Source organism: Bison bison, unplaced genomic scaffold (genome assembly GCF_000754665.1).
Source record: "Bison bison bison isolate TAMUID 2011002044 unplaced genomic scaffold, Bison_UMD1.0 scf7180017864498, whole genome shotgun sequence".
Classification (NCBI taxonomy): Eukaryota; Metazoa; Chordata; class Mammalia; order Artiodactyla; family Bovidae; genus Bison; species Bison bison.
The window spans coordinates 1,075,325-1,100,915 of NW_011495057.1; the positions used below are offsets into that span (position 1 = coordinate 1,075,325).

Consider the following 25,591-nt stretch of genomic DNA (forward strand, 5'->3'; position numbering starts at 1 on the left):
ATCTCCAAATACAGTTCTACCAAGGGGCTAGGGATTCGGCAGTGGCATCCCACTCCAGTACTCTTGCCTGGAGGATCCCATGGATGGGGGAGCCTGGCGGGCTGCCATCTATGGGGTCGCACAGAGTCAGACACGACTAAAGCGACTTAGCAGCAGCAGCAGGGATTCAACAGACAGATTTGGGGGGACACAAATCCATAAACAATCACAATGAAATGTTACCACTGCTAAGACATTGATTTGCTGCATGCAAAGATAAATGGAAATATTCAGCTTCAATTACTGTCAGAAATGTACAGAATTGTTAATGCGTAAGTCCATGAGACTGAATGAGGTTTACCACTGATACTGTGGTTCAGTAACACATGATAGATCCAAATACTTTCCAAAAAGTACTTGATGATGTACAATACAAACTACAGGCTTTAAACGTCTTGTGTTTTCACAAGATCTGTTAGTTTAACTAAGCCATTTTCTGCACCATACATAATTTTAACTACCATCCCTTGTCACACATCTCAGCAGACCCCACTTCAAGTTGTACTTAGTGTTTCCTCAACTATCTTGCCTGTACTTGTTCCATGCAGACTATACACAGAGGTTAATCCTTTAGTCACTTCAAACTCAGCATTGATCGCTCAAATAAATAAGAGTCAAGGAAAATCACTCAAAATTATCTTGCTTTTAAATTGACTACTGCTGCTGCTCCCAACAGTCTTGATGCTTTGAGCAACTACTGTTCTTGCCAAGAAGCTAATAGTCTTAAGGAAGTTATTCTCTCTATACATATTTGCTCTGCTGCTGCAAACACTCACAATCAGCAAGCAGCTTTCTCTGTGTGGCCAACAAATAAGCCACTTGTAAACTTACATAAGGTCGTAACATCATTTTCTTCCTTCATTTTGTAAAGAAAATTCTGCTGTGATGGGATATTCTCTTTTAAATTTTCTGGGCTTTTTTTCCTGTTACTTTCCTGGGAGTTGGGAACGTTATGGTGAGTGCTGATTCACTCCTGTCAATGCCCACTGCACCCTTTCAGCACAGCCACAGTGTCACTGAGTAGTAACACAACGCTTCACCCTCCAACTTGAAGAAATAATCCACACTTCACTGTGGTGCAAAATAAGAACACTTAAGTTCCCTTTTCCTTTTCTGTTCTGACATGATGGGCATGCACTAACAATGGGGAAAAAATAAAATGCTGAGGTATGGTGATACACATGGAATGCTACTGAGTTCTAACTGCAGCACTGTCATTTAGTGTGCTGAGCAATGGTGTGAAGCAGTAAAGAGGCCGTGTACGATTTCCGTCACAACTACTCAACTTTCCAACTTGTGCTGTAGCAGAAAAGTAATCACAAACAATACAGAAAAGAATAAGCATAGCTATGTCACAATAAAACTTTACTTATGGACACTGAAATCCATATAATTTTCATGTATCATGAAATACTACTAATCTTTTGATGTTCTATAAATTATTTTTAAAAATATAAAAACCATTCATAGCTCATAAGCCATCCCAAAACAGATAGTGCACCAGATTTGGCCTGTGGGCTGTAGCTTACCAACCCTGGCTCCAATGGAAACCCAGCTCCCCAACTCCACCCCCCCACCAGCTCTACAGTGGTGCTCTTTACCCTCCACGTGCTCACCCTCCAGTGGCCCTGGATGCAGACGGAACAGGTGAACCCCACTGCCATCTCTTCACACTCACCCAGTTTTGCTTTTCATGTTTAAAAGGTTATATCTCCCACTACCTCTTACTGTCACTGTAATCTACTCACCCCCAGCTCATCACATCTCACTGCTAGATAATTCTGGTTTCTGGTTTACTAACCTTCTCTCCAGTATTTTCCTAATTCTTCAGGATTTTAATACACCCACAGATGATACTTCTAATAACCTGCCCTCTCAATACCTTTAACTTCTGATCTTGTCCTCCACTTTATCTCAGCTGCTCATTTCCACATACTAGATCTTATCAATACCGGTAATTACAGTCCTCCCTTCATTTCACATCCTACACTCTCTAAGCACTCCCTCAACTTTCCTGCTCACTCCATCCAACAACTCAACCCCAACAATCCCCAGCTCACCAAGATCTCCCAACCCACTGACTCTATGTGGTTTTTACTGTATCTCACTGCACTGAAAGGTTCTCTTTCTTATCTACCCAGCTTAAATTACACAATCAAGCATTATAATTACTCGCTTGCATACAACTTTAACACCCTGGCTCTTTTCTGCCTCATTATAGTTTGGCAAAACCATAATTTCAGCTAAATCTAACTCTATAGCTAACTCGATGTCAGCACCCATGTAGTTGAATATGTCTGGATAAATACATAAAATCATACTGACAGATCCCACTTTAACTCCATAATCACAACACAAAGCATGCCCTTAATTCTGCTTGGCAATCATACATTTTTTAGTATATTCACTATTCCACTCTACTAGAGATAATAATTCACATTTTCTTTTCTCTTTTCAAACCTCCCACTGCTTCTTGTTCATTGCTAATGACTGTGTTGGCTACTACCCTGAAACAATGAAAAGAGAACTGTCATAGATTTACCATTAAATCAATATATTTATATTATATATTCATATTCAACCACCAGCATGTGCCCTCATATATTTAGTCTCTTCACTTTTACTGAGAAAACTGCTCTCTCACCAATCCCTCGACCAGTGATGTCATCCTCACTAGCTCGAGGACACTGCTCCAGCCATTCTCCCCTCTTTCTGCTGTGTCACTAGCTTTCGCCTTCCTAACAGGATCATATCATGCCATTTTCATTCCCATCTTAAACAAACCTCCTGACTCCATTTCTCTCACTAGCTACTGCCCCATTACTCAACCCCACTATGGCAAAATTCCTCAAAATCTGTCTGTACTCCATGTCCAAATCCTTCTAATCGGCTCTAAAATCCTTTTGGGGTAGTCTTTGGCCACTACCTTTCTATCAAAATTGCTGGTCAGGGGGTTCCCTGGTGGTCTAGAAGCTAGGATTCAATGCTTACACTGCCAGGGCCCAGGTTCAATCCCTAGTTGGGGAACTGAGATCCCACAAGCGGTACAGTATGGTCAAAATTAAAAAAAACAAAAACAAAAACAAAAAAAGCCAGAACAAAACTGCAAGTCACAGGTGACCACTGTGTTGCTAAATTTCCAGTCTTCATCTTGATATATCAGTAGCTTCTGACAGTCTGATGACCCCGGTTATTCTTACTCGACTTCCAGGGTACTACATTCCTACAACAGTACTAAGGGTAATTTTTTCCAACATCAAATTATTTCTTCTCAGCTGCTTTTGCTGGTTCCTCCTCTTCTACCAGATTTCTTAACACTAAATCTTCTCAAGGCTCAGTCTTTCATGATGCATTCTTCTCTGTTTACACTCACTTATTCGGTGGACTTTTAAAAAGCACTGACATGTCAACAACTCCCAGTTTTTTTCCTCCAGTTCAGACCCCTCTCTCTGAAACTTAAGATTTATATATTCAATTGCTTATACAATATATCCACTTAGTTGAACAGACGTATTCGCACTTCAAACCTCTACCTAGGATTTCAATATGTCAGCTGATGGGTCAGTTTTGCTTGGGGCAAAAACCTAGGGGCATTCTTGACTCCTGTTTTATCTTATACTCCACATCCTATCTGGCTGACTCTGCTTTTGAAATATATCTGGAACCTGATAACTTCTCACCCTCTACACTGCTACCATGCTGGACCAAGTCACCATCATGTCTTCTTTGGACTACTGCAATTGCCTCTAAACTGCAATCATTTCTTAACTGATTTCTGGTGTCTATCCCTGTCTCTCAATAGTCTGTTCTTAGGGGCAGTACTGTTACAACACAAGTCAGATCATGTCACTCCTCTGCTCAGAACTCTCTAATGTCTTGCCATCTTACCCAGAGCAAAAGTCAAAAATCTTACGATGGCCTACAAGACTCTACATGACCTACGCTCCCCATTTCCTTCATTCTCTGACATCATCCTACTATTCTCTCCCTTGCTTAACCCTCTCCAGCTGCAATGGCTTCCTTCCTGCTGTCCAAACATGCCAGGTATGCTTCTTATGGCCTTTGCATTGGCTGTTCCTCTGTATGCCATTTTCTATCCTTAAACATCCACATGGCTAACCCTCTCAACTACTTCAACTCTTTTCTCAAATACCACCACTGAGTGAACCCTATCCCAGTAACTGTACTTAAAACTGAAGAATTCTTAGAACTCCCAAGCCCATTTTCCCCAAAGTAAACATTTATCTGTTTCTCATGAACTTTAATACAAGCAAAATTATAAAATTGCTAAGCCCTTATTACTTCCAAGACCAATAAGCAGGAATGTGTGACCAGCAGATCCTTTTAACAATTTGTGATCGTCAACTGTGTTGAGCCAGGTAATGCTGGCAGAAAGTTAAAATTCAGAGAAGTATGAATTCAGAGTGGAGAAGGAAATGGCAACCCACTCCAGTATTCTTGCCTAGAGAATCCTGTGGACAGAGAAGTCTGGTGGGCTTCTGTCCATAGGGTCACACAGAGTCGGACACGACTGAAGCGATTTAGCGTGCATGCATGTATTGGAGAAGGAAATGGCAACCCACTTCAGTATTCTTGCCTGAAGAATCCCAGGGACAGGGGAGCCTGGTGGGCTGCCGTCTATGGGGTAGCACAGAGTTGGACACAACTGAAGCGACTTAGCAGCAGCAGCATGAATTCAGAGAAGCATGGGTAGCAAGGATGAAATGGGCAAACTGAGTCACAAGAAACGACCGTAAGTTTTGACAGGCCACGAATTAGCTAATCATCTCTAAACACGTCAAAAGATGAGTGCAGAAAGATTGAAAATTTATAGTTTCAGGGTTATGAAAAATTAAATATTTCAATCACATACAGACTCTAACTTTCTAGAAAGCAAACAGATGGTTTTTCTTTAGTCTTTTTTTAAAAATCATACTTTATACGCAATAAATGTTACTTCTAGGAATATATATATGTACAATAGAGTATTACAAAACATTTAAATTCTGTTACTGAATAATAATTACATAGAATGCTGTTCAACATATGATGTTGAGCAGAGATTAAACGGCATGTGGTATATGAACTGAATTTTCTAAAAACATAAATACATACTGGTGTATATATATATGTATATATGTGTGTATATATGTGTGTGTGTGTGTGTGTGTGTGTGTGTGTGTATATATATATATATATATATATATATACAGAAAAAAGCCAGAAGGGACTATACCAAAATTATAACTGCAGTAGTTTCCAAGTATGGTGGGATTAGAGATTATTTTATTCTTCACATTTTCCATTTACTTCAAGTTTTCTATGATTCTGTTGCTTTCTAATGAGAAGAAGATATATTTTGCCTAGTTTAGGGTCCTCAATTATAAAGTGAATCATATTTTACGTACCACTATAGATTGTAAGACATCCCTAATTATTTAAAAAATGTTTTAAGAAAATGTCAGAATAAAGTATGGCAATAAAAACTGTGTACAATGCACTATTTGTCCAATATACTGCCACTCATTGCATAAAGAAATCCAGTACGCCTTGCAAACTTCTAAGTAGTCAACCAGTTCTAATGAGCTCTAAAATGATCTAAAACATATCTAGAAAATCTGCAATGTAAGACTCAACTCCCTAAATCCTGATTTTGTTTCAATATAACAGTTAATAATAAATTATTCTATGCCCAAATGTTCAAATAGGATTCATGCTCCAGGAAGATGGGCCAGTGTGCACACAGGTGTAAACACACGTGAGGAGTAATCTGGTTTGAGAAACAGATCAACAAAAATCAAAACCAAACCCTAAATTCCTCAACATAGCATAAGATGGCTGTTAGATACTGTTCTCCAATCTTTTATTTCTAGATATTCTCCTCAACAATGCTCTCAGTTACTTGCAATTTCCCACACAGAGATGATGCTTCACATCTCCAGTCCTTTGCAGATGTTGATCACCCATCTAAAATGACTAGCCCCACTTTATTTGAGCAACTCACTACCAAGCAAGATCTAATTCTTTATCCATCTCCTCTTCAGCCATTCCTGATCCCCTCAATCTGTTGTGTGTGTGTGTGTGTGTGTGTGTGTGTGTGTGTCTGGTGGGTGTGTGTTTTGAGCAAGTCACTACCAAGATCTAATTCTTTATCCATCTCCTCCTCAGCCATTCCTGATCTCCTTAATCTGATAGGTTGCCTACTGCACACATGCATGTGTGTCCTCCTTCCCAACTCTTTGCAACTTCACGGCTGTATGTGTGTGTGTGTGTTTGTGTGTCTGTCCCCAACACTTTGCAACGCCATGGACTGTTGTGTGGCCCAACAGGCTCCTCTGTCCATGGAATTTGCCAGGCTAACATATCCTACTCCAGGGGATCTTTCTGACCCAAGGATGGAATCTGTGTCTCCTGCGTCTCCTGCACTGGCAGGCAGATTGTTTACCATTGCACCCTGCCTTCCTCCTCTGGGACGCTGCTATTTCTCTATTGTTTCATCTGTCAACATGGCCTGGAATTGTTTGTATTTCTTCTGTTAGATTGTTTATTATCATTTCCTGAAGGGTGGAGACTACACTTCATTCATGAATATGTCCTTGATGTATGCATGTGCTCAATAGATACTTACTGAAACATAATGATATTATTTACAAATGGCCACAATCACTCACTGCTCTTATCTGTTCAGAGAAAACCTATATGTTCAGGCACATACATTTACTCCAAAATAATAAAAGTATATACTCAAAAAATCAATCTTGGGTTTCTCAAAATGTTAAACAGAATTATATGACTTGAGAATTCCACTTTCAGGCATCTACCCAAGAGAAATGAAAACATATGCCCACATAAAAACTTGTGCACATTCACAGCAGCATTTATTCATAATATCCAAAAAGCAGAAAACAATCCCAATGTATGGAGAGATAAAATGTGGCATTATCTATAAATGGGGTATTATTTGGCAATCTGAAAGAATGAAATACATGCTACAACATAGATGAACCCTGAAGAGATCATGCTAAGTCTAAAAATTCTGTCATAAAGGATTACATACGGTATGATTCCAGCTATAGGAAATGTCCATATTGGCAAATCTATACAGGCATTCCCTAGGGTTGGGGAACTTGGAGAGTAATAGTAAGTTACTGCTAATGGGTATGGGGTTTCTTTATGAGATGATAAAATGTTCAAAATGTAACTGAAGTAATGACTGCACAACCTTATAAATGCAGACAAAAACCAATGAACCGTATACTTTAAATAGATCAATCTTCAGTACATAAATTATCTCTCAATAAAGTAGTTTTTTAAAAAATCAATCTTGGGTTTGGCAATGATTTTTACAAGCAACACCAAAAGCACAATCCATAGGAGAAAGAAATGATAAATTAGAGCTTGTCAAAATCAAAAACACTTGCTCTGTAAGATAGTATGTAGTCTTCTGAGTCTGGAGATGTAGCTTATTGATCCTCCTCTGCACTGAGTATCTGCTGGACTGGTGATCAGATTCCAAAGAATCAAGTATGGAAAGGAAAAATAGTAACTTTCCAAGGGAGAAGCCTGGCAGACACTATCTTAAAACCAGTGATAAAGATTAATATTATCACTAGTGAATCACGATAATATCATATATACCAAATACAATGTGATAAGAAGCACGTGTCATCTCTGTGGTACTCATCCTCAAAACCCAAAACCCCTGTGGAACCATGAGAAAACATTGGAAAAAACTAAACTGAGGAAAGTTTTGCAAGATACTTTATCAATAATCTTCAAAACTGTCAAGGTCATAAAAATAAACAAGGAAAGCTTGAGAATTCTGACAGACTGGAGACGACTATGGAAAAATGGCAACTAAATACAATGATATATGCTAGACTGGATTCTGGAACCAAAAAAAAAAGATTAGTGCAAAAACTGATATCTAAGTATGCAGTTAATAGTAATATACCAACTTTAATTTCTTAGTTTTGTCAATGTACCACGGCTATAAAAGATGCTAACATTACAGAAAGCTGGATGAAGGGCAGCTTCAGGATACTCTGTACTATTTTTGCAACTTTTCCATGAGTTTATTCCAAGATAAATAATTTATTTTAAAACTAAAGAGAATATTTAACATTTGTATATGAAAATCTGATTTAGTAATATTTTACTTGTAATAACTTCAAACAAGATCATGTAATACCCTAAGTTAGACTGCATACTATATTCAATTTTATGGCTCCACTATAAAAATTCTAACTTTTATACCACTTTCTGGTATAAAACTGAATTTTGGCAATACATATATCAAAATGCAAACTGGATGCAACTTTTGACTCAGAAATTCCTGGAATTCACTCCAAAGAAAGGAAGAGCAAGTATACCAAGCTGTATGTACAAAAATGTTAATTACAGCCTAAAACAGTGAAAAATTGGGAGGAACCTGAGAACCACCTATTATAGAAACAGTTTTTAAAATCATGGCACATTTATTCATCAGACTATGTGTATTCATTTAAAAATGTGTTATCCATACTCACTAGCATAAAAAGACACTCTACAATGTGGTTTTTCACTGAACAAGCTATGGATAGCTGACAGAAATGTCCTACTGATTTTTATTTGGGCTGTTTTAACTTTTTGCCCAAATGACAATATAATCTATTGATATTCCAAAGTATTTACAGACCTGATTTTGCCAGATACATTTCTTTAAGTATTAGATTATGCTCCTGAAGATTATTAGTTTTAAAATATCCTGTCTAACTTCTCTCCAGTATACCTCACCAATCCTAGATATTATTATTTTTATCTTTCTTCCTCAGATTGCCAGGGGTTAAGGGCGTTCTTATTTTAACCTACGTTTCTTGAAATATTAATGCATTTGTTCATCTATTAACTGCTCATTGGTCGTTTTAATTTTTTCTCCTTTATACTACATTTTCAATTACTTTGTCCATTTTTACAGTTTCTGTTTTTCTTATGGACTGCAAGGATTTCTTCAAACATTAGGAATGTAATTCTTTTACATATGTTGTCATTTTTTCCAACTTTCTTTATAAAGTTTTGAAATGACAAAATCTGTCAATGTTTGCTTTACAGTTTCTAGCCCTGTTATCTTGCTTTAAAAAAAAATTAAAAAGTCATTCTGTACTAGAAGACTATACACATAATTTCATCTAGTACTTTTTCATCTTTACATTGGTACAAGCTGTAGAGACAATTTCATTTTCCCTGCATATATCATTTAATAAGCAGAAAAGTATCATGATTTTAACAAGTTTAAAAATAAGTATTTTACATTTTGAAGCATGCCTGAGTAATGAAATATTAAGACTTTAAGATGGGGGAAAGAGGAACAAACTTTGTGATGATCATCACTGCCTGTTTACATATATATAAATATCTAATTAAGTGTATAATCCATGAAATGTTGTTTTGGAAAGGAATTTAAGTAGCCACTAAAGAAAAGATAAACTCCATTAAAATACTGTACAGTAGGTTCCTAAATATAATTACTTGGAAAAATAAAAACTTGAGAAAATAAAAATAAAAACATCTTTTTACAATGATGCATGTAATTTACCCTTTAGTGCAGTGATTTAATACAATAACAGAACCTTTTGAAAGGGGATACCTCTTGCATTTCTCTAATAATCAGTGATGTGGAGCACCTTTTCATGTGCTTTTTGGCCCACTGTATGTCTCCTTTGGAGAAATGTCTATTTAGGTCTTCTGTCCAATTTTTGATTGGGTTGTTTGTTGATATTTTTGGAAATTTATCTCTTGTTATTAGCAATGTTTGCAAATATTTTCTCCCAGTCCAGTGGCTGTCCTTTTGTTTTATGGTTTCCTTTGCCATGCAAAAGCTTTTAAGTTTAATTAGGCCCCATTTTATTCATTTTTGTTTTTATTTCCATTAATCTAGGAAGCAAAAAATCCAAAAAATAAATTATTGCTGTGATTTATGTCAAACAATGTTCTGCCTATGTTTTCCTCTAAGAATTTTATACTATCTGGTCTTATATTTAGGTCTTTAATTCATTTTCAGTTTATTATTTTTATACGGTATTAGAGAATGTTATGCAGTCCCATTTTCCCAGCACCACTTACTGCAGAGATTGTCTTTTCTCCATTGTATATTCTTGCCTCCTTTGTCGCAGACTAATTTACCATAATTGCACAGGTTTATTTCTGGGCTTTCTATACTGTTCCACTGATCTATGTCTGTTTCATACCAGTACCATACTGTTTTGATTAGTATAACTTTGTAGTACAGTCTGAAGTCAAGGAGCTTGATTCCTCCAGCTCTGTTCTTTCTCAAGCTTGCTTTGGCTATTCAGGGTCTTTTGTGCTTCCATACAAGTTAAAAATATTTTGTACTAGGTCTCTGAAAAATACTACTGATCCATAAACTGCCTTGGGTAGGATGGTCATTTTAACAATACTGATTCTTCCAATACAAGAACACAATATATTTTTCCATTCTGCTTGTGTCATCTTCAATTACTTTCATCAGGTCCTTTGCCTGCAGGTTTATCCCTAAGTATTTTATTCTTTTTGATGCTATGCTATATTGGAGTATTTCCTTAATTTTTCTTATATTTCACTTTTAGTGTATAAATACAACAGATTTCTGCATATTAATTTTGTATCCAGCAACGTAATTCATTGATGAATTCTAGTAGTTTTCTGGTAGCATCTTCAGGATTTTCTATGTCTATAGCACGTCATTTGCAAACAGTGACAGTTTTACTTTTTTCCAATTTGGATTCCTTTTACCAGTTTTTTTCTCTGACTGCCGTGGCTATGAGTTCCAAAACTATGTTGACCAGAAATGGCCAAGAGTGAGCAGCCTTGTCTTGTTACTCATCTCAGAAGAAATGCATTCAGATTTACACCATTAAGTATGATGTTAAGGTTTGGTAATATATGGCCTTTATTACGTTGAGGTATGTTCCTTCTACGCTCACTTTGAAGAGCTTTTACTACAAGTGGATACTGAATTTTATCAGAAGTTTTCTCTACATCTATTGAGATGATCATGTATTTTACTCTTCAATTTGTTAATGTGGTGTATCACACTGATTGATTTCCAGATACTGCAATATCTTTGCATTCCTGGAATGAGTCCCACTTGATCATGGTATATCATCCTTTTACTTCATTGCTAGAATTGGTTTGCTAGTATTTCACTGAGCGTTATTGCATCTACGTTTGTCAGTGATAGTGGCTATGATTTTCTTTTTCTGTGATATCTTTCTCTGGTTTTGGTATCAGGGTGATGGTGGCCTCAAAGAATGAGTTTGGAAGTATTCCTTCCTCTGCAAAATTTTGGAATAGTTTTAGAAGGATAGGTATTAACTGGTCTCCAAATGTTTGGCATAATTCACCTGTGAAGCCACCTTGTCCTGGACTTTTGTTTGCTGGGAGTTTTAAAATTACTGATTAAATTTCAGTGCTGGTAACTGGTCTATTTGTATTTTCTATTTCTTCCTGGTTCAGTCTTCACAGATTGTGCCTTTCTAAGAATCTGTCCATTTCTTCTGGGTTGTCCATTTTACTGGTGTACAGTTGCTCATGAAAAGTGAAAGTGAAAGTCACTCAGTCATGTCCAACTCTTTTGAGACCATACGGACTATCCAGTACATAGAATACTCTAAGCCAGAATACTGGAGTGGGTAGCGTTTCCCTTCTCCAGGGGATCTTCCCAACCCAGGGATCGAACCCAGGTCTCCTGCATTACAGGCACATTCTTTACCAGCTGAGCTACAAGGGAAGCCCAAGGATACTGGAGTGGGTAGCCTATCCCTTCTGCAGGGTATCTTCCCAACCCAGGAATTAAACTGGGGTCTCCTACATTGCAAGTGGATTCTTTACCAACTGAGCTATCAGAAAAGCCCACAGTAATCTCTTAAGATTTTTTGTACTTCTGTGGTGTTGGTTTTAACTTCTCCTTTTTCATTTCTGATTGATTTGGGCCCTCTCCCTTTTTTTCTTAATGAGTCTAGCTAAAGGTTTATCAATTTTGTTTATCTTTTCAAAGAATCCACTTTTAGTTTCACAGATCTTTTCTATTGTTTTTTAGTTTCTATTTATTTTTGCTCTGATCTTTGTTTCTTTAATTCTAACTTTGGGTTTTGTTTGTTCTTCTTTCTCTAGTTGCTTTAGGCATAAAGTTAGGTTGTTTATTTGAGATTTTTGTTTCCTGAGATAAGCTTGTATAGCTGTAAACTTCCCTTGCTGGGTTTATTTTTTTAATCCAAACAAATTCTCTACCATATTTTTACTTTCAGGTTCATGGGTTTTTTTTCAGACATACAACGATCTCCATTACGTTCTTGTAGACTGATAAGATTTGTTTAGTAAGCATGATTTTCTAAAAGATTCATATAATTATGAATCTTGTACCCCAAAATCTCTGTTAAATTTATAATGGTTTACAAACACAGACAGCCAAAAATTACTGTTTTCAAATCTTCCCCTCCTCGTTTCATTGCATCAGTTCAGTTCAGTTGCTCAGTCGTGTCCAACTCTTCGTGACCCCATGAACTGCAGCACGCCATGCCTCCCTGTCCATCACCAACTCCCAGAGTTCACTCAAACTCATGCCCATTGAGTCAGTGATGCCATCCAGCCATCTCATCCTCTGTTGTCCCCTTCTCCTCCTGACCCCAATCCCTCCCAGCATCAGAGTCTTTTCCAATGAGTCAACTCTTCGCATGAGGTGGCCAAAGTACCAGAGTTTCAGCTTTAGCATCATTCCTTCCAAAGAACACCCAGGACTGATCTCCTTCAGAATGGACTGGTTGGATCTCCTTGCAGTCCAAGGGACTCTCAAGAGTCTTCTCCAACACCACAGTTCAAAAGCATCAATTCTTCGGCACCCAGCTTTCTTCACAGTCCAACTCTCTCATCCATACATGACTACTGGAAAAACTATAGCCTTGACTAGACGGACCTTTGCTGGCAAAGTAATGTCTCTGCTTTTCAATATGCTATCTAGGTTGGTCATAACTTTCCTTCCAAGGAGTAAGCGTCTTTTAATTTCATGGCTGCAATCACCATCTGTAGTGATTTTGGAGCCCCAAAAAATACCTCCCCCAAAATATGTTTCTTCAAAAACGTGACTAACTGCCACCAAGATAATTTGATTTTATCCAGATACCTTTCTAACCCCTACTCTAAAAGTTCACCTTAAAATCTTTATCAGTTATGTGAAGCTGATATTTTCTTTGTAGTCATCATTATTCAGATATTATAGTTTAGAGTCCAGAGAAACAAATCTTTATATTTAACTAGGTATTCAGTCAAATGGTCACAGGTTATCTTTTCTCTTTCAGTTCCCATACAGTCTTCAACACAAAAAGATGAAAATAGAGCCTATAATATAGTCGGGACTGAAGTTTAAAATATTTCATGCCTCTATAACTAAAAAGCCTCTTGATGAAAGTGAAAGAGGAGAGTGAAGAGTTGGCTTAAAGCTCAACGTTCAGAAAGCAAAGATCATGACATCTGGTCCCAGCACTTCATGGCACATAGATGGGGAAACAGTGGAAACAGTGGCTGACTTTATTTTTTGGGACTCCAAAATCACTGCAGATGCTAACTGCAGCCATGAAATTAAAAGACGCTTACTCCTTGGAAGGAAAGTTATGACCAACCTAGATAGCATGTTAAAAAGCAGAGATATTACTTTGCCAACAAAGGTCCGTCTAGTCAAGGCTATAGTTTTTCCAGTAGTCATGTATGGATGTGAGAGTTGGACTGTGAAGAAAGCTGGGTGCCGAAGAATTGATGCTTTTGAACTGTGGTGTTGGAGAAGACTCTTGAGAGTCCCTTGGACTGCAAGGAGATCCAACCAGTCCATCCTGAAGGAGATCAGTCCTGGGTGTTCTTTAGAAGGACTGATGTTAAAGCTGGAACTCCAATACTTTGGCCACCTCATGCGAAAAATTGACTCATTGGAAAAGACCCTGATGCTGGGAGGGATTGCAGGCAGGAGGAGAAGGGGACAACAGAGGATGAGATGGCTGGAGGGCATCACCGACTCAATGCACATGAGTTTGAGTGAACTCTGGGAGTGGGTGATGGACAGGGAGGCCTGGCGTGCTGTAATTCATGGGATTGCAGAGTCAGACATGACTGAGCAATTGAACTGAACTGAACTGATACCTTAAAGTTGTTATACTTTACTGAGACTTGAGCTTAATTACTAAAGAAAAAGATCTTATTCCATATTCCAGGTATATTCTTAGATCACTACATGAGATACCTGTCAGCAAAAAGTCATTCGAAACAAAACATTTACATTCAGAAAACAATTCTGATGTACCCAATAATGAAAACTATAAAAATCCATATAAATTAATTTCAGCAATATGAAGAATACTATCCTGTGAAAACCTATTACTCTCTGTGAAATATTACATAAATACAACTTCAGGAGTTGAAGGTGAATGTCACATTGTCATGTAAATGGGAGTCACACAGTATGTACCCTTTTGTACCTGCCTTTTTGGGGGCAGGGTTCCTGGTTTTTTTCACTTACCACAGTGCTTCTGAGATTTATCAATGTTGTTGCACTTATGAGTAATTCACTCTTTCTCACTTTTGAATCTTCCATTACATGGTATATCACAATTTATTTATCTATTTACCAGCTGATGTCCATTTCTGTTGCTTCCAGTTTACAGCAATTATAGACAAAGACTCCTTAAACATTCTCATAAGTCTTTGTGTGTATACATACATATTATATTTCTCTTATGTAAACACCCAGCAGTGGGATCCCTGGGTTATGTGATAAATGCATATATAACTTTATAAGAAAAAGGCCAAACTGGTTTTCAAAGTGGCTCACCATTTTACAAACCAACCAGCAATGTGTCAGAGTTCAGCTGTTCTGCATTTTCATATATAGTTGATACTGTTAGTTTTAAAATTTTAGTTTTTCTAATAGGTGTGTACTGATATTTCACTGTGGTCATAATTTGCAACCTCCTAATGACTAATCACATTGAGCAACTTTTCATTTCTGTGTATTTTTTAGGGGGAGAAACATCTATCCAAACCCTTTGCCCATTTTTAAATTGGGCTGTCTTTTTATTATTGAGTTGTAAGACTTTAGATAGCAATCCTTTATCAAGTACAGTAAGACCCTTACATACAAATGAGTTCCATTCCAAGAGCATGTTCATAAGTCCGATTGGTTTTAAGTCTAGCAAAGTAAGCTCAAGGTACCCAACTAAAACAATCCACTACACAGTACTGCACTGTAAGAGGTTTATAATACTTCTCACACAAATAATGCATAAAAAATAAAGAAAACACTTTAAATCTTACAGTACTGTACCTTAAAAAGTACAGTAGTATCACTTACATTACTGCTGCTTTTACACTTGCTTATAGACAAGCTGAGCTTGAAATAAGGATATTGTACTGGACGTACAGGGTTCTGTACAGTAACTACACAAAAGCACAACCACTTGAAGAGGATGCACGCATGTGACAACGAATGCCAGATATGTGAACTAACCTATACAACTGAACACGTGGAACACATGTTCACATCTTTGAAAGTTCACAATTTGAAGGTCCATATGTAGGGGACAAACTGTATGTGATTTGTTAATATTTTCCCCTATTCTGTAAGTTGTCTTTTCACTTTCTTGACAGTGTAGTTTTGAAGCACAAAAGTTTTAAATTTTGATGATGCCCAATTTATTTATTTATTTTCTGCCGCTGTACTTTAGGTGTATATATAAGAAACAATGGTGTAATCCAAGGTCATAAAAATTTATGCCTGTATTTTTTCCTAAGAGTTTCACAGTTTTATATTCTGAATTAATTTTGTATGGGGTGTGAAACAGAAGTCCAACTTCACTCTCTCGCATATGGATATCCAGTTTTATGAGCACCATTTGTTGAAAAGATTATTTTCCTCTTTCACTTGTCTTTGCAACTATATTCTCCAAGTCAGTGGTTTACCTGTTCATGTTCTTAGCAATATAATTCTGAAGAGAAAAAGTTTTGAATTTTGATAGCATCTATCTTAAAAAGAAAAAAAATGGTTTGTGCTATTTGTGTCCCATCTAAGAAATTCTTCCCTAACTAAAATCCTATATATTTTCTATGTTTTATTCTAGAAGGGTTTAGCTCTTACATTTAGGTCTATGATCCATTTGAAGTTGATTTTTGCATATATTGTAAAGTAAGGTTTAGGAACTGAAATCCCTTGTCAAGTCTGTTGAAAATCAATTGACTGTACATGTACGGATCTATTTCTGTTCCATTTATCTATATGTTTACTCTTTCATTTCATTACACTGTCCTGATCTTAAAATTCAACACTGTTAATCCTCCAACTTTGTTCTTACTTTACAAAATTGTTTTGGCTATTCCAGACCCAATATTGCCATATGAACTTTAGAATTAATGGTTACTTTAATACAAAAATGCCTGCTTAGGTTCTGACACCACATGGACTCTGATTGGGGAATTCCTGACATTTTAATACTGAATTATCCAATCCATCAACACTGAATATCTTTTTTAAGGTCTTCTTTGTCTCAGTATATGAAATCATTTTCAGTATACAGGTCTTACAAACATTTTGTCAAATTTATCCTTAAATTTTTCATGCTTCTGCTTCTACTGTAAGTGGTGCTATATTTGTTAGGTCTATTTAAAATTGCTTATTGCTAAAATATAGAAATAAACTGCTTTTTGTATATCAATCTTCTAGCTTACAACCTCAATGCTAAGTTCTTGTAAGTTTTTCTGTAGAATCTTGAGGATTTTCTGTACTCCAAAAAAAATGCTGTCTGAATAAATTTTAATTCTTCCTTTTTAATCTCTATACTTTTTCCTTTTTACCTTATTTCACTGTCTAAAACTTCCAGGACAACAGTGAATGAAGTAATGAAAAAAGACAGAGTTGCCTCTTCCCAGTTCTTGGAGGAAAGCATGTAGTGATACACAATTAAATACAATCTGAACTATAGGTTTTTTGTGGCCTCTCCTATCAGCATTAGAAATTTTCCTCCAATTCCAAGTTTGCAGAGAGATAGCTGCAAACCAAGAATGAATACTGAATTTTTTCAAATGCTTTTCCTGTATTTACTAAGATGATATTATGGATTTTCTTTTTAATATGTTAATATGATAAATTACACAAATTGATTTTTGAACCTTAAACAAACTTCACAATCCTGGTATAAATCCTACTCAGTCAAAATTTTAACCTAACGCTAGATATGAATTGCTAAAACTTTTAATATTATTCTCTGTATTTTTCTTCAATCTAAAAACCAGACTAAACTACACAGGTTAATCAGTTTACATAGTTTAGCTTTTTATCTTCACTTTACTTATTAACATTTCTACTATGGCTCCTGGTGTTCCTATTTACAAAATATAATGTAAAGGCAAACTTAATATTATGAAAGCAGCAATGTTGCATAGTAAAACCAGTAACTGATTTTTTAAAGTGTGTTCCAATTCTTGTGATCTTACTTCACCAAATTATACTCTCCCATCACCCCCCTACTCTCTGTACTAACAAGCAATTATCCTTTCACCTCCCATCAAAGAACTGGTCAAGCTTCTCCATCTTTTCAGTTCTTCTGTACTGTTAAGTAAGGAGGTGAAGCAAATTAAACAGCACTAAAATTTTCCTGCAATATCAGTAAGATGTGAGAAATTAATAAAACTTGTTTAAAAGTTCACTATTCAGAATCTGGCACTATATTCCAAAACAGAATTAAGGCTGAAAAAATATTTTTATAAAAAAGAGAGAAGCAGAAACCCAAAAGATTGATAAGTAAAATTCTGAGGCAGGATTTCAAAGTGTAGAAATGATAAAAGAAAGTAAATCTAAAGTTAAAAACATCTGACTATTTAGAAAAATAAAACTTTTCTAACAAAACATACATAACCAAAATTGGCAGATACTACAACAACCTCAACCTAACTGTATCAATATGTATAGTTTAGGAATAGATTTTAAAAAATGGAGTGGGGAAGATTTTATGACCAAAATTCTTATTATCAATTATTTAAGATGAAAAATTTGAAACTACTCTATTAAGTTTTCTAATCAAAATTTAAACAAAATATCTAATATCAAAATCTTATAAACATCTTTTTATAAAAGAACATCTGTAAAACTTAAGTATACACCAGGTTTCATGAAGAAAATTCATATCTTACAGGTAGGAGGGCTTTTCATATGTAATCAATTCTTAACCTGCAGGTATTAAAATATAACAGCTAATTCATTTATAAAAGAAAAATAGAGAATAAATAAAACATTATTGAAATTCAATGTGCATGTATGTTTAACATATTTATTTAACCATTTACTTTTTATTCCCTTCTCTGCAAGATATTTTAGATTTTCCTGATAAGCACTCAAACTGACAAAGTTTCTTTCCTATTTCCTTCTCATCTGATGTAGATATTATTGATGAAATAGCCAGAGTAAATAGAAAGAAAAAAAAGGGCTTGAATTATCTAAGTCAATATTTCATTATATATAGTCTAGCATTAACCTCCACAAAAAATTACTTACATCTGCTTAAAAAGTTGTCAATATTTTTGTTTTTTCTTAAGGCAGGAAAATCCAAATCATATACCAAAGCATCCAATCCATCCTAAACAAATAAACAAACAAACAAAGTTAGTTTTTGGATCACACTATGAACACGTTCCTCTTTCATGAGTATAAAGAAAAAAACTTATGCTTTAACATTTAATCTGCTTATCTGCCTTTCTCTCACACATCCTGCATTCATTTAACACCTTCTACAAGGTTACATGAGTACTGGAAGAAGAGAAAACTCATTTTTATTTCATATAGAGCAGAGGTCCCCAACCCCCAAGCCAGTACCAGTCCACGGCTTGCTAGGAACCCAGCGGCACAGTAGAAGCAAGCAGTTGTCTTCCACAAAATCATTCCCTCATGCCAAAAAGGTTAGACACCACTGATAACAGAGTTTTCACTTTCTAACTCTCTCAGGCAGAGGAGCAGCAAAATCACCACGAACTGGCTACAAGTGACCTCAACTCATGCCCTTTTCTCCATATAAGGGCATGAAATTTTACTTTTCACTTCCCTTTAACTACTGAATTTATTTATTTCTTAGACATTCATAAAAAACAAATGACCTACATTTTGGACCACAAATATTTTATAAGGTAGTATCAAATACTAGTTCCTAAAATGTGAAGTTTAGTGTAAAATAAATTCTGCATTTTGATACATTTTTATGGTGTGTATATAAATATACTGGGTTCTCTTTCTTTGAAAAACTTTTTAGAACAACCACAAGTAAGGGACAAGCATGGGCTTTTACTTTTAAGAGGGACATTTAAGTATTATCTAAGCAAGAGCAGGACAATGAGAAGGTGTACCAATCAGTGTTGAAGTAGGAATGCTTCTATTTAGATTATATCTCATCATGTGCCAACGGGGAAACAGTCAGACAATCCCAAGTCATCTTCATTGTATTTAACTGGAGAAATTTAGTTGACTACAATAAAGCCCCAAAATAAAAAGCAGCAAAGGAAAACACACTATCTGGAGACCATGAACAGTCATGTTCATAAAAGCCTGAAAGAGAAATAGAAGCCAGGGGAGATATACTTTGTGTTAAGTCAAGGTATGAATAACTCCAGCTATTTTAGAATACTTAAAATATTTCTCTAGGAAACTGCAAAGTCTAGTCAAATTTTTATAGGTTTTAAAATATATCACTGCTTAGGTTGGAAACTGACCATGAGAAGACGACTAAAGAGACCAACTAACCCTACTGCGGGCTTTTTAGAATTCAGGTTTGTACAGATATGAAGAAAAAGTCTCCCCACCAGAACAGGTTCATCTATCCTTGAGACACATTTCTTAGTCTCATAAAGCATTTGAATACTTCTGTTAATGATTTTTACAATAAAGAGATGAGAATCTTTACTTGTCTTGAAAACCAATCATAAATATATTAATTCACTATTTTCTAGGACAAGGAAAATAAATGTATATATACCCCTTAGACTAGAATTTAAACTCTTTAAAGCAGAAACCACAGTTAACATCTCATTTTCTCCCACAGCATCTTCCAGAATGTCTTGAACAAGTGGGCATAAAATGTACGTTAAACCAATGATTTTTTTGCTCCAGAGCAAATGCATTATATTACTCAAGAAATAACACTTTCCTTATTAGATAGTAAGTTTCAGCAGACCATGTCACTCCAAAAAAATTGCATAGATTATAGAGTAATGCAAATAACACTAGCCCCACAATTTTAGGTCGAATTTTGATAAACATTCCTAGGAAATACAAGTAAGCATAATGTAATAAAATCAACATATTATTACATCTTATAATAAGTACTATTTTAAGAGCTCCTACTTCCAAAGACACTTTCCAGTTTTAAAAGGTCCAGAACATCTAAATTTATGACAGTTTAAGTTGTTTTCTAATATCAAATAAAACATTAGAAAGTGAGGGAATTGTGCATTAAACTTTACTCACAACACACTCTTTCCAATAAATATACTGCAAACTGCCTACAATCTTACTCCAAATAATTTTTTTAAGTTACTAAATGTTAGGGAAAAAACTCAAAAAATCCCTTGTTTAATTAACACTACATTCCATAATCAAGGCAAATAACAATTAGAAACATTAACCAATTTGTCCAATGCCACAGAGCTAGTAAGTTGTCTTACAATCAAAATACAAACTCTTGGTCTAATAGTTATAGAAATAACATGACCATGACAAAAACATGATTTAAAAACCCTGTATCTCTAAAATGAAGTTAGGAATTGAGAACAAACATGTGTATTTAAGTCCAAGAAGTACCATTTAAAAATTAATAGAAAATCACAAGTCATATTCGTCTAATTAAAACAAGAAAGTACACTGGTTAAGACTCAAACCTAGTGTCCTGGGTCAAAGTGTTATATTTTTTCTAGTACGCCACCACGCCCTCTTCTGCATGACCTTCCCCAAACTACCTATGAAATCGAACAGTTTTCCTTATATTAGAGTTATTTTTTACTTTAATCTCCACAGCTCGATTTCTGATGTGACCATGGCGTTTTACTCACAGCATCGCAGATACTGTTGGCTCTCCTACCCCCAACAACTATTTCCTCCTTCTACCTTCCTAATTCAATCTTGATTTTGTTCGGGCAACCCACCTTTCTCCATCAAACTATGAGCTTCCATGAAGGGAGAGATCTTCCCCAACTCAAGGAGGCCACTTCTAATTTAAGCTAAACATGGAGGCCTACTACTCTTGCCAGTGTTCAGCTGAAGTACAGGAATATGGTAATAATCTGGCACATCAAATGTGAGGGGAAAACCTACAGAAAGGTTTCTGGGGAAAAGTTTCTTCTCTCCTGAAAGAGATACATGTCAGAGATAGTCTCTCCTTTTATGAGAAACTGTCATCTCTCTATATGACACTTAAACAACAGGAGCCACCTTGGGGCCTCAAGGGAAATTGGCAGGAAACAAAGCCAAACACAGTGAGGACAAGAGACATGAAAGATGGAAGGAACCCGAGTCTATGATGATGTTTTTGAACCACTGAATTAATCTACTCTGGAAACTATCCTTCCCATTCTATCTCAAGATTATACATTTTCCTTATGGTTTAACTCAATTTACATTGGATCTTCTAATTCTTGTGACCTAAATGAAGTCAAAGTCATTCAGTCGTGTCCCACTCTTTGTGACCCTACGAACTGTCCATGGAATTCTCTAGGTCAGAACACTGGAGTGGGTAGCCTTTCCCTTCTCCAGGGGGATCTTCCCAACCCAGGGATCGAACCCAGGTCTCCTGCATTGCAGGCGGATTCTTTTCCAGCTGAGCCACAAGGGAAGCCCCAAAATACCAGATTGGGTAGCCTATCCCTTCTCCAGCGGATCTTCCCAACCCAGGAATCGAAGCGGGGTCTCCTGCATTGCAGGCGGATATCAGGGAAGCCCCTCTTGTGACCTAAAGCACCTCTCTGAAATACACAGAGTTCATTAAAAGCCAATGTAGGAGATATAGGACTTGTTGCACCAAAAGGGTGAGAGAATCATCCATTCAAACAGTGAGACCAGGAGCAAGATGGGGCTGACAAAAAGTGTCACTCTTTGGTAAATGTTGTTTTTATAACTGAGCCTCAGTTTTCTCTTTTATAAAATGGAAATAACTCACTACAACTCAGGCTCTGTGAGAGCTAAATGAGTGACGTATTCGACCCTTAAACAGTTCCACTTTTCACTCTTTATTTCTCTAGCTGACGTTTGAAAGCTCTACAAGTTAGTCTCACTATTGACAGAAATGACATAAAGAGAAAATAGATATTTTAGTCATGTGGTCATAAAACCTCAAGAGTAAATCTCAGGTCATGATATTAAAACCCTTCCGAGTGTAGAAATCCCATATATAATTAAAAGTTGGGTTTAAAAAAAAAAAAAGATGATGCATCTGACTATTCTTAACAATAGAATTCAAGCATGCATTTGTTAATGGAAAACTAGCGGCCTCCACTAACTTGTGTACAGTCACCAGGACTAGATGTCTGGCCCTATCACCGTATACTTTGATTTTACAATTGTGGGAGACAGTTTTTCAGTATCCTTCATAAGCCAAAATTATTTTTTTTTATCAGAGAAATAAAATGGGCAAGAAGGTATCCTTCTAGCATAATCTAAGGTATAGACATACCAGCAGAGGCTGTAAGGGGAGTCAAAACACTGAGATTGGGGACAGGGATGCAGGCTTTCACTTTAACGAAGCAGAGAAGCTACAAAAGATAATACAACCTTAGAGTAGGACAAAGAATTCTGACTTTTATTCAGTACTCTGAAGTTCTGTAAAATAATGGAGAATAAGGCTTGCCACTTCTTAAACTCCATATTCTAGTACCAGAATTCAGAACCTTAACAGAAACTAACATTAATTATTATCCTCCCATAATAATCATTATGGAGAGGAGTCAATGTCAAAGAATTACAAAAATTAAATCCTTTGATATGTATATTTGAACAATGATAGTAGACCAGTCAGAGAAGGCGATGGCACCCCATTCCAGTACTCTTGCCTAGGAAATCCCATGGACGGAGGAGCCTGGTAGGCTACAATCCATGGGGTCACGAAGAGTCGGACACGACTGAGCGACTTCACTTTCACTTTTCACTTTCATGCACTGGAGAAGGAAATGGCAACCCACTCCACTGTTCTTGCCCTGAGAATCCCAGGGACAGAGGAGCCTGGTGGGCTGCCGTCTATGGGGTTGCACAGAATCAGACACGACTGACGCGACTTAGCAGCAGCAGCAGTAGACCAGTTACTGCAGTGTATTTTGAAAGAAACTAGTCACATTAGCGAAGTGTTGAATACTTTCACATAAACACACAAAGGCAACCGTAATTAATGACAAGTATAACATTTTACAAGAAACTCTAAAGAATGGACATTTCATATGTCTTAAAAAGAGCTGGTATTAGGAGCAGGGAAAGCACTAGTTGTGTTACCTCACAACAGAGTTTAAGTAAAGGAGAAGCAGGAGGAAATTATTCAACTTAACACTGCTGCCAACTTCAGTCTCTGGATAGTTCTGAATTACAAAAGTAAGATTCCCGTGTAAAATATCATTTAAGATTAGGTCCATTAGTAATATTACACTTGTTATAAAGTACAAGAATATAAAGGCACTAGGAAAGAAAAAAATACTATGTATAAAAAATTTCATCTTTAAGTAAAATTTCAAAATCAAAATCGTTACTATTCTAAATAAGTTTTTGAGAAACTACACCCCCTCCACAAAAAAAAAATTAAGGCAGTAATTAAGGCAGTAAAACAAGGACTTTTGAAAATCAAAAAATTTTTCTTGACTCTTGTCAAATATTTGATGACAGTTGATGTACCACTTAAAGAAAATACTTTGGGTCCATGTTAATCTCTTTGTTAGGTAAAGAGATAAGAAATTTCTCAAAATTAAGCAGTGATATGAAAATGGAAAAAGAATTTCCTCAGGGAATTTTAACAACTTCTGGTATTAAACTAAAATATGTTTAAGCACTGTGACATTACTATATACATGCCAGTGCATCCTCGGATAATTACACAACAACAAATTTAGTAATCCAAATACTTAATTAAACATACAGTGGCTTTTCCCAACCAATCTCAAAAATCTCAAACCTTTGCAGCCTCATTTTTCTCCACATACATGTATCCAGGCTTGAGTCATACTGTGCTCGAGTCACGTCCCATTGCTCAGTCTACCCCATTGCCTTTTTATCTGCTCTTTTCCCAGCTGGAATATGAATATTTCTTATATGCAGACTGCCTCAAATGTTTGTGCTGCCTTCCCCAAGACTCTGAGAAAATGTTACAAAATAAAACATCTCCTATGCACTTCCTGCTTCAGGAATTACTGTGATTATAATTATTTGTAAGTCTGCCTTCAGAAAATAGAACGAGTTAGTAGTAGTAATAACACTGATGATAAAAACAGTAAAATACTTTGGGAGCTCACTGGTTAGTAGGTAGGACAAGTAAATAATATGGGATCCTGAGTATTACAAAGTACACAAACAGAGAAAAGACTGCTTAACAAAAGGACATGAAATATAAGCTGACCTTTATTTCTCTTTAGCCATTCTTTATATTGAATTATAGTCAATTTACAATGTTAGGTGTACAGCAAAGTGGCTGAGTTACATATATATCTATCCTTTTTAAGATTCTTTTCCATTATAGGTTATCACAAGACACTGAATACAGTTCCCTGTCCTTGTTGTTTATCCATTTTATAAATAGTAGAGTGTATCAGTTCATCTCAAACTCCTAATTAATCCCATCTGTTTTTATAACCAAAAGCCTGTTTTCTATGTCTAAGAGTCTGTTTTGTAAATAAGTTCATTTGTATTATTTTCTAAGATTTCACATACAAATTATATCACATTTGTCCTTCAATGTCTGACTTACTTCACTTAATATGATAATCTCCAAGTATATCCATGTTGCTGCAAATGGCACTATTTCATCATTTTTTATGGTTGAGTAATATTCCACTATCCTATATTCCTGTATGTATGTACACACACACACACACACACACACACACCCCCATCATCTTTATCCATTTATCTGTTGATGGACATTTAATGCTTCCATGTCTTGACTTTTGTACATAGCGCTGCTATGAACATTGGGGTACATGTATCTTTTCAAATTAAGTTTTCTCTAGGTATGTGCCCAGGAGTGGGATTGCACGATCAAATGGTAACTTTATTTTTAGCTTTTTAAGGAATCTCTATACTGTTTTTCATAGCGGTTACACCAATTTACATTCCTATCAACAGTGTAAGAAGGGTTCCTTTTTCTCCACACCCTCTTCAACATTTGTTATTTGTAGACATTTTAATGATGGCCACTGACCATTGTAAGGGGATACCTCATTGTAGTTTTAACTTGCATTTATCTAATAACTAGCAATGTTGAGCATCTTTTCATGTTACCTGTTGGCCCTCTATATATCTTCTTTGGAGAAA

The 25,591-nt window shown here is 36.1% G+C and overlaps 1 protein-coding gene across 2 annotated transcripts in view; it reads right to left on the bottom strand.

Moving 5' to 3' along the window:
- The window catches only part of ROCK1 (Rho-associated, coiled-coil containing protein kinase 1), a 124,383-nt gene that overhangs the window by 69,724 nt on the left and 29,068 nt on the right, over window positions 1-25,591 (bottom strand). For both annotated transcript variants that reach the window (XM_010828908.1, XM_010828907.1), the window contains exon 2: window positions 18,602-18,683. In XM_010828908.1, the coding sequence (XP_010827210.1) occupies window positions 18,602-18,683 (82 nt within the window). The remainder of the gene's footprint in view (window positions 1-18,601; window positions 18,684-25,591) is intronic.